At 40.5% G+C, this 10,751-nt stretch overlaps 1 protein-coding gene across 2 annotated transcripts in view; it reads right to left on the bottom strand.

The window, feature by feature from the left end:
* Positions 1 to 426: 426 nt before the first annotated feature.
* Positions 427 to 10,751, bottom strand: part of ergic1 (endoplasmic reticulum-golgi intermediate compartment 1) — a 28,424-nt gene continuing 18,099 nt past the window's right edge. For both annotated transcript variants that reach the window (XM_042339935.1, XM_042339934.1), the window contains exons 7-10: positions 9,131 to 9,191; positions 7,186 to 7,286; positions 5,940 to 6,062; positions 427 to 3,505 (exon numbers count right to left, since the gene is read on the bottom strand). In XM_042339935.1, coding sequence (XP_042195869.1) covers positions 3,398 to 3,505; positions 5,940 to 6,062; positions 7,186 to 7,286; positions 9,131 to 9,191 — 393 coding nt within the window. In that variant the 3' untranslated portion in view covers positions 427 to 3,397. The remainder of the gene's footprint in view (positions 3,506 to 5,939; positions 6,063 to 7,185; positions 7,287 to 9,130; positions 9,192 to 10,751) is intronic.

The following is a 10,751-nucleotide window of genomic DNA, read 5'->3' as shown; positions in this document are numbered from 1 at the left end:
ACACTGAATCCCTGACTGTCCAGAGCCTTGGGACGTCCACCTGACGTGAAAGGCACTGTACAAATGTAATTTGTTGTTGTTGACCCTCACACTGAATACAGGCAGTGACCATGTTTTGTTCAGGATATTAAATGTCTCTTAAAGGCAATTATAAAATTATTCCAAACATTTCTTTTTAAAATGTCAAGCTTAAGTGGAAGAATTTCTTGCTAATTATTCTCGTTGGGACATTTAACTGAAGACATGAAGGTTGTGTTTTACACCTCCACACCAAACAATGACAACGCATTCAATGAATGTAACCATTTCGAGATAAGCAGACAGATTGATAATATAACATTTACGAATGTTTTCACCAGGAAAGTGAAAGCAAAATGTTTACCTAAACACTACATCGTAAACAAAAAGCACACACACCAAATGGTATTTTGATCTCATGACTATTTAATTATTTTTAATTCTTTTATACTTTAAAAACAATCAGGACAATTCATACTCTTAAAAGTGTCTTGCAGAGATCCCCAAGTTTCCATCACCCAATGTTTCCAACTCTCTTCAGATACTCAAACCTAGTTTCAACCGGATCAGCTTGCTCTCTGAGCATTCGCTCACTAAAACAGTTAAAAGAGATGCACTGCTCGATGTGGCAAAGATTTGCTAGATCTGCCAGGATTCCTCCGTACACAAAGCACAACTCACAGTCTCTGGGTTCAGGTTGGATGTAATAAAATAAAGTCTGCTCCATCTCTGATATTTGTATAAAAATTAATAGTCTGACAGCACCAACACCCATCACCCACCCAATTATCTACCTTTGATTACCACTTTCCAAATAAAAGCACGTATCCATAAACTCTATTGGGAACGAAACAGAATTTCCCTTGTTTTTCTATGCGGTACACGTTGCATTTACAAGGCTATTTACTTCATTGTGTTGCAGTGCACCCATCTCTATCCAAGGGTTGGGTTCCTTCACAATATGTGACACAATATGTCCATGCACACACCCGGGAACACTATTCTTTTGATCTTTGTAGACGTCAAAGTCATTTTCAGGCACTGGAAGATTCAATACTGTGATATTTCAAACTGACTTTGTATCGACGTCAAAGCATCCCGTTGGCCATGTATTATCAGAGGATTTGGACATAGAACACAATACAAGGGACTTTCACTAAATTTACCATCAGGAATTGCGAGTCCCACCCAGCAAGGATTTATTTGCATAGAAAAGATTGTCTGGATACATGTTGGAACAGCTTTTAGCTCCCTGATCTCTTACACTACTACAGTGTTCCTTCAATTACAACGTATTCAAGGGAATTATGCCACAGGTAACAAATTGGAAGTCTTGCTAATACTGAGCCACAGTGGTAATACAAACATGTGCAGGTTTTTATTGATTGAAAGTGGCAGGGTTCCGGATTCACCAGCTGCGATTGCCTCGGTACAGTACGTTTCACAAGTACTCCTTCAGTGTACACGGCAACTAAAAAACAGGCAAACATTAAACAGCAGCTAAAACTGTCGCTAAACAAGTACCACTTTTCAACTCCAAAAGGGTGAGAAATAAGGCAAGAACTGTCAATGTTGCTGTCATTCTAAAACTGGATACTGTGATCAACTACTCAACATTACAAAAACATTATTTTTAACTTTAGCCACGATTTCACAATTACCATTTGATGTGGTTGTTGCCGCACTGATGTGAACGGTACAAGTTGACATCGTAATGGAAATGTGGAAAATCTTACGTTTTAAAAATAAAGTTGGTCAAATGTTTTGGTCGCTGAAAAACCAAAAGCTAGAAAAGGTGAAATTAGCCTCTGTTATACACTTTCTGTGTATCACGCAGAGAACAGAAACAATTCAGGACAACAGCTTTCTGGACTTTCAGTTTCCAGTTAAACATTTGTTAAAACAGTTGCTTCATAATTCTGGGGAAATGAACACTGAAATATTATGCCTGAATATAGCCTTAAATGTATTATTTAATAAAATGAGGCAAAATATTTGGCACCTTCATGAAGCATGCATTAGATAATTCACTACCAATTCATACTCACTTTCAAAAGCTTCACATTTACAAAAATACACTTGTGTGGACTGCTTTTTCCTTTAGTTTTCTCGAACTGTCTTTTTTATACACACGTCATCCTACATCATATTTGTCTTTGCTACAAACTCAAATGTTAGCAACCGAAAGTTGCTTTCATTGCTAAGCAACTTATAATAGAAGTACAATTTATTATTGTACTCAGTAAAGATACACAGAATGTTTGAATGTCAATGCATTTGTACCAATGGTTTGAGGGGAATAACTTTCACTGGTGTTTACTTTTGCACTGAAAAGATCTACTGCCTTCAGCAAAGAACTTTAGAGACATCAGAACAATCTGTTTTATTCCGAGTCAGCATTGGATTGGTTTGACCTTTGCTAAGGATGTCAACAGGAAGACCGCTAGTCTCTGAACAGAACGAATGAGGTTGAAGTGGCGGTAGGTAATTCTAACAGTGGTGTAACACATTTTGCTGTCGTACGTAATACAGCCCTTGGGAGTGTTAAAAATAATGTTCTCTGTCTGTTACACCAAATCTCCATTACATGTGGTCCTCAGGACTCTGATAGTTTTTGGGGATTTTTGGATTACTTTATAGGCTTCAAAAACATAATTGTTTAATAACTGTTCTGAAAGGGATATCAGAGTTTGCCTTTGAACTAACATTACACGTGAAAGACAATGCAGCAAATCTTGTAATACTGTACAATAAAACTTCTGGTGTTTAAGACCTACAAATTTTACAAGTTAACATTTACGTCTTGTCAAAACCTGGATTCGATTTGCGGAGTCTGCCTTACAGCTAATCATTCCCATGCTATCCCGGTTTGGTAAAAGGTCATGGTGACAATTTAATTTATATCGAGTGATCTTATAGTAAACTAGAAAAATATCAAAACTGTCAGTCATATCGAACTTAACCAAAAGCATGTAAAAATGGGTTTCTATTCATTGTCCAGTGTTTCCAATACTTAAAAATCTTTATCAAGGCCAGACAAGGTAAATTGTGTTTCTCAAACAATTCTTTCAACCATTCAGGCTCATTTTGAAATGCCCACCATTTACGTGAATAAATGCCAATACCAGAAAAGGTACAAGTCGTAAAGTTTAATAGTTTTCATTCAAAAATATTCATCAATTGAATAATCAAGCCAACGTTTTTTTTTTAAAAAGTTTCAAATTCCTTGGCAAGGACCAGAGTTGAAAAATATTGCCCAAGATAGTTAAACATTGAATGGCCTTAGCTGGTAATAAATTTGGCATAAATAAGAATTGTGTGAATTTAGTTTAAGGGAGTTTAGATCAGACTGGACAGTGAACACACACGCATGCGACTGCTAGTGTAATTTGCCCAATTGTATCTTCTTCCAAGCTTCAGAAGCTGTAAAAATGCAGGAATCTATGATCCCAGCAACTGTAAACGTTCCTCCGATGATCGCACAGATCTGCGGACAAAGAATAAAGTACATCACACATCATATAGTCCCAGTGACGTTCTTCCTAAATTGTGACGCTAGCTCACTAGCAGATGGTTCAGGCAGGACTCAGTGAGCAATAATAAGCCAATCTCCTTGGTCTTTCCAACCAAAGGATGCAGTGTTTACGTGTTCAGATAATACGTGTAGAGAAACACTATTAATAGATTTAGCAGCTCAACAACCCACTCAGTTGCCAAACATGGTCCAGATTTCACTTCATCTCCACTTGTAACTTTGGCTTTCAGCCTTACTGAGTTGCTAAGAAGCCAAGTCAGTTGGTCTTGAGGAGCAAAAACATCACAGCTAAAATATTAATCCCAGACACACCCGGATCCCATTGTTCAGGTCATGAGAAGCTTCCCTTTGGAGACCATTTTCAGCCCCTTGGAAATGGGTAAATGGCTCAGAATAGAAATACAGTTTAGAAGCAAAGTAGTGAAAGTATTAAACCAAAATGAATAATAATAATCCTTGCGTTTGATATGGAGCCTTATATCATCGAAGCGTCTCAAAGTGCTTCACACAATATCTGGTACAGTGGACCAATGTGTGCATTTTGTGAGAAAAGAATAGCGAGCAGAAGTTCTCAAATCAATGGCATTCAAATGGGGGCCAATTGTCATAGGGTTAACAGGACACGAATAGACCAACTGCTACATTTCAGCAGCTTCACCTTGTTATATTATCCTTGTTTTTTTTGCATTCAGAACATAAACAGCTGCTTGGGGAACCCGGATTTCTCTGCAGCCTCCAACAGAGCGATGATTAAAGCATCTGCATTCTTTTGAAAAGGGAAAAAATAGAATCTCGATGCAACCTCTATGCAATTTGTGGGCAAAGCCAACTGCGAGGAATGGGAGGACTTGTCCTCTTGCTCTCGACTTCGGAGCAAAATTGTAAATAAATTGCTCATAACCGGAGAATACGGAACCTGGGTTCAACTTGTCAGTTATACAGCACTCACTATAGTGCAGACCCTCGGGTTAGTTACTAGTTTCCAACTGAGTGAAAGCTAATGTTTGTTCTTTTCACGCTACATTATACACGAGAGATTCCACATTCTTCCTCCGGATTGTATTAATAAAAGCAGACTGCGCGTCTTAGTGTACAAATAGCTGGAGTTTAATATCGTCGGATTAGGATTGTGTAGTTTATGGTGCATTACTATTAATCTTTTTTGCACTGAAAGAGTTAGGCTCAGTCACGTCATCAGGCTTTAACCAAACCCTAATCTTTCACAGTATCAGGAAGGCCCAATATCAGAACTATTGTGCTGTGCTCTGCGTTTCACCCACAAAATACACAGTCACTACACATTACAGTGTACACTGTGAAGCGCTTTGAGACGTCTCGAAGATGTGATAAGCCATTATATCAAATGCAAGGATTATTATTATTATTATCATCATTAAATACTGTACAGAGGTGATGAGGGTTCACAAAGCAATGCTCTATGAAAGAAATGTTTTTTGGGGACCTTCACAATGTTGATGAATATTTATTTGCAGCGTAGGTGTGACAGTCTCAGCTTCATCCCAAATGCAGGTTCTGCAAACAATACAGCATCTGCCATCCTGCAGATAATCTCCCTAGAAACAGCCCTGCTCCTGTGCTCAGGATGAGGTAAGTGCTGCTTCTATGGCAACTGTGATGCAGGTACGCAAGCTTTAATGCTGTCGGTCGCTAAGTGTGGCTTAGAAAGGATGATGTCAGTCAATTACAGGCTTAGAGTCAGAAGCGCACACTCCACAGGAGCTTTAACACTCATTCACACTCCAGGAGCTTGAATTCTCGTTCAGTTTACTACCCTTGCACACCCGTCATTAACAACGATTCCCAAACTGAAAAGAGGAATCACTTTACAGTATATTCTAGAAGACATGAAAAGGCACTATATTAAATACAAGGATTATTATTGTTGTTATTATTATTATTGTTATCATCACCTGGAGAGCAATAAGAGAAGCCACACAGTTTACTTTTGGAAATTGACATCAAATAACTAAAAACGACTTGGAATGTTTCTGCAATGAACATTTTAGAGCAAGGTTATCCCACAGCCTTGATGTGGGACATTCTTTTAAAGAACACACAGAAGAAGTGATCGTACAGTCACTCCATTCCCTGCTGGTGCTCTGCCTCATTAACACGCTAACGCACTAGAACTAATCACCTGCTAGTGAGGTCTGCTCACAATGCCCGATTGCACTTAACTCACAAAATATAACATCGAAATGCCTACTGACAGCATAAACCTAAAGCCTTTCACAAGCAAGAAAGAGGGTCCAGTAGATTTTCAGCAGTGATCAATTTCACTGAAGAGGAACGAAGGAGTACCTCAGGTCAGAGAGCAAAAAGACAGGAAATATATTAGTGTCAGGGCTGCCGTGGGTCTGCTCACCGTTGTAATAAATCTGTACAAAGGTGGTTGCCGCTCAACATATTTCACAGTAATTGGACTGAGGTCGTATCGGAACCAGATCGCAGGGATAATCCGTCCTGTGTGGCTGTACGCTACATATTCCTAAAAACAAACAGAAACGATTAAACATTAATCGCCAGCGGAAATTTACCTCCACAAAGCTGTCGTTTCAATTCACTTAGGCTAAAGAGTAAACAAACAGGGGGAAGCTCCTACAACCCACACAGTTTGCACACTGGTTTGGTGAGAATTCCCCAAATTGCTTGCGGTACAACAATAAGCAAGAGAGAAGATGCCCACAATAAGGGCACCCATCCCACAAACCAGTATCCCGTTTGTATTAAGGGTTTGACTCAAGCTCCTCTGCTGAAATGAACAGCTTGTTTCTGCATCTATTAATTGAGAACTTATTCAATGTCGACAAAGGAGAGATCGCGTGAGATCAGATTATCGGGACACAAAGAAACTCGGTTTTGCAGGATAGTTAGGGATTTCTTGGGAACTCCCTGGGAGGTCATCCCGACGTGAAAGGCGCGAGACAAATGTAATTTTGTATTGTATTCTTTGGTCAGCAGGGTGTCTGACTACTTGTAAACCCAATACCACTCCCAAGTATCTAAACCAAAATACCAAGAGTTCCACAAGTGTATAGTTTCTGTTTGGTATGAAGGGTGCACCCACCTCACCCCCACCCCACCCATCTACCAGAAAGATACAGCCAGAGTTGTCATACATGAAATGTTGGCATTTACGGTTTGAGCAAGGTGAGTGAGTTGATCCCACTTTTTGTTACAAGTTCCTCCAAGGTGCAACTCCCTTGCCTGCTCAAACACCTCATGTGTTTATCCCTTGTACTCTCACACTCACAGAATACTTATTCTTACAGACAATGGGTTTTCATGCAAATCGGAGCCCTTTCAGATGACGACAACATCCTTTAACTGAGACAGTGAGATGGTTCCTGCTACCCGTGGGGTGTAAATGACCGAAACAATACCATGCAACATTCGAACAGACATCGAGTCTCCATTCAAACGAATATTCAATGCAGTTTGCAGGTTCGCTGGTCATGACAGCATCGCCACCATGAGCTAAAGCTGCACACTTTACACTGCAAACACTGCCAAGCTTCCTGTTGCTGGTTCGGTTCGATCAATACTACCCTTTAGGGCTTTGGTTAGCAGATCGTTAAATAAAGTAAAGTAAATAATCACGTCATCCTTACCTTATGCGCTACTGTATACTGATAGGAAAAGCGCTGTGTCTGTTTTATATCTTCATATACCGTGGGGACTATCTTCAATACATAGTCGTGTGATGCAAGAGCTGCAGAAAAGTGGATATGTCAAATGGATACACTTGTTAAGAAATGCTAACACAAAGATTATATCACCAGAAACCTCCTTCCCTAGATTCTTACATTCAGGCACAAACATACTGCTACCAGAGAATCTTTTACAAGCTCAGAGCTCTCGTTTGGACTTTCAGCCCTTCTGCTCTCTTTCACCCTTTGGAACTCCATCCCACATTCCCTTTGCCTCCTTCAAGGTGCGTCTCAAAACCCTCCTCTTCGACCGAGCTTTCGGCCACCAAAGCACCAAAGCTAGGATTTTCTATTTTTTTGAGAAAAACATAATTTCTGTGTGAAACAAAAGCAGGAGGAATAGCAACAGCAACATTAGCATTAATCTGACACCTGAGACAAAGCCCCGGGCTCTTCTGAGACCACATAAGGAACTTGTGAGCGAACAGGTTGGCGTTCTCTCTATATTCTCCCCCCTCTCTCCTCTGGGGTCAGGTCAGCTGGATGTAATGTAAGTTTCTGTCAGTCGCTCAAGCCGTGATCAAGTCGCCCAAGTGACGACACTCATCTGCGTTCAGAGTCTGACAAAGACGAGAAAGACTGAGTCATAGCTGGAGCCACCGAGACATGGTCTCACATTTCCAAACACAAAGTTCAACAAAAGAGCAAATTCCCAGCCCAGAGTTCAACAAGGGCAGGAATGAAATGTCTAGACAGATAGGCACAACATGTGGATATTGAAATATCCATGAATAGAGGTACATAAGCCTCTAGTTAACCAGATAAAGCTTGTGCAAGGTTTGGGGGAGGAGAAGTGATGAGCTGCCTGTTCCCACTTCTGGGAAAAACAAACCCTCTGTCTCTTCTGTGAAAAGCATCCCTAACGTCACCTCAAGTCCCTTTTTTTGTCCAAATCACCAAGGAATCTGCAGCTCATACAATAAGGCCTCCATGCGGGAAGATGGTGTAAGCAGGTTCAGGAGTGGGTGGGGGTGAGAAGAAAAGGAAGTAAAAATAAGAATCGTGATCGGAGATTGTTTACAGCAATTAATCATTTTCAGTTCGTAACACTTCGCTCTCTGCAGGAACAAGCTAAACCAGCTGAGAGCATTTCTAAATATAGGAAGATTTAATGAAGTGTAGGCATTTGAAGGCCAGTCAACATGAGGGCATTCAGCTCAAAACACAATCGTTCATTGTGAATTATAGCAAGACCCTAATTTACTGAAAGTACCATTGCGTTAGGTCAATGCAGTGAATGAGTTTCAGAGCCCTGGGTACAGGCAATGTAATTACAATAAGGTGATAGCAATAGGTTGTGGAAGTTAAAGGTGGCATTCACTCAGTCACATAGGCAACATTATCTTCTGCTTCCAATAAATACTGCACTGGAGCAATCTGAAAAAGTTAGATTGCATGTTTGTCTGTAAGAGACCTTGCATTGTGCATGACTTATTAATGACTTAAGAGTAAAGGTTCGAACAATTCATTTGAGATTGTCTACAGAACACACAGTCAGTTCTTTACAGAAATCATACTTACCTTTGGTATAGCACCTTTCATGGCATACTGTGTACTGACTGAGTATTTTTGTAGGTAAAATAAATCCTGTGATATCTTCCTGACATTATATCAAATGCAAATAAATAATAATATTTATTTATAATTGGATAGATTGTAATCTCCCCCATCCCTGCGCAAGTGGGAATTTAATATTCCCAGAGTTGGATTATCTAGTCACTTTGTCAGAGTGCTTCTGCTTCAAACTCGGGTTATAAACTACATCCTTTCTATGTTTCACGTGCTTTCAAAAGGTGGTGTACACAGTACATGTCCTGAGTATGACAAGTTAGAATCACGTACTTACGATTTGAACTAAGTTTATCAGCTCCGCCTAAGGCATTGAATGCTCCGTGAACATTTTTGACCTAGTAAAAAAGGCAATCAATCATTGTTACTATATAAAACCATCAGCAGCTCAATCACCCTCACATATCAACAAGGGAGAGACACGGAGTATAGATCAACACTGAAACACTCCAGTTTACAATAACTCAGAACATGGAACCAAGGGAACAAGCCAGCACGGAAACGCCCAAAAACTATTGTCGTCTCTCCTGAGTCACTAGAAAATATTTTTTCCGTCAAAGTACACAGAATGATGTGATGGCTAGGCCTGGAGGCTTCACAAATTTGTCAACAGATCAGGACTGTTGGGAATTACTGTGCGATCACCGGCTCCCGGTGTCAGGAATAATGTGAGATACAGAATTCCGCTGCTCATTAAAAAAAANCTCAAAAGATACAAACCAATCACGAAACCCAATTGTTCAGACGAACACATCCGTCCACGGTCCTGTATCAGAGGGCTCCCACCTGCTTCGTGTCCTCCTACCCCTACTCCACCCCTCCTCACCCCGACCACCAGCTTGAGTGCTGATCCCTGGCTGTCCAGCGCCTTGGGGCATCCTCCAGATGTGAAAGGCACTGTGTAAATGTAATTTGTTGTTGTTGTTGCTGCAGTGTCTCACCAGGAGTATTGGTGATGCACTCCATTTCAACGACAACAACCTGCATTTATATAGCGCCCTTCATGTGGGGTAGCGTCCCAGAGCGCTTCACAGTGACGGAGGCCGACATCGAGCCGGGGGGGGGGGGGGGGGCGGTGGGCAGATGACTGTAAGCACGATCAAAAAGGGAGGACTTTAGGTGGGATTTGAAGGTGAGGAGTGAGGCGGGGCAAGGCGGAGGGATTGAGGGAGAGAATTCCAGAGTTTCGGGACATTAATAATTATTATTATACATTATTATACAATATATAATAATATACATATATATAAAAATTCCAAATGTAATACATGGGAAATAATTGATTTGCTCGCACACACACAGATTTAATTTCTACAGAAAAGAAATTCCTTCACGGACTATAATCCACTTTGCACGCGATGCTAGGACGTCCTCCTGATGTGAAAGGCGCTAAGCAAACATAATTTGTTGTTCTCATTGTTAACGCTCTGCTCAGGTAACCCTGATATCTTCACTGTAAGATTAAATCTGTGGTTTTACCCATAGTCAGATTACCAGACTGTAATCTTGATTGCAAAGCAGAACAATCGCCTCTCTGTAACATTCACATCTTTAAAGTTGAAAATATAATAATAATAATCCTTGCATTTGATATAGCGCTTTTCACGTCTTCTCGACGTCCCAAAGCGCTTCACAGAATATACTGTAAAGTGAATTGACTGTATATTTGTGGGCGAATGCGGCAGCCAATTGCGCACAGTGATGTCCCACAAACAGTCATGGATTGAAAATTACCAATTTATAATTTTTTTTTTTTGGAGGGATTATTATTAGGCGTGAGGAGTAAGGAAACTTGCCCAAGGTTTCGCCCTGCCTGAAATTGAACTCAGGTCTCTCACTTGCAAAGCGAGTACTCTAACCACTGAGCTACAGGACTTCTTAGAAGCCACAATTACTAC

The sequence above is a fragment of the Callorhinchus milii genome, unplaced genomic scaffold (assembly GCF_018977255.1).
Source record: "Callorhinchus milii isolate IMCB2004 unplaced genomic scaffold, IMCB_Cmil_1.0 Scaffold13, whole genome shotgun sequence".
Lineage (NCBI taxonomy): Eukaryota > Metazoa > Chordata > Chondrichthyes > Chimaeriformes > Callorhinchidae > Callorhinchus > Callorhinchus milii.
The sequence above is the reverse complement of the archived record's forward strand: the minus strand, read 5'-3'. Positions and strand labels throughout refer to the sequence as shown.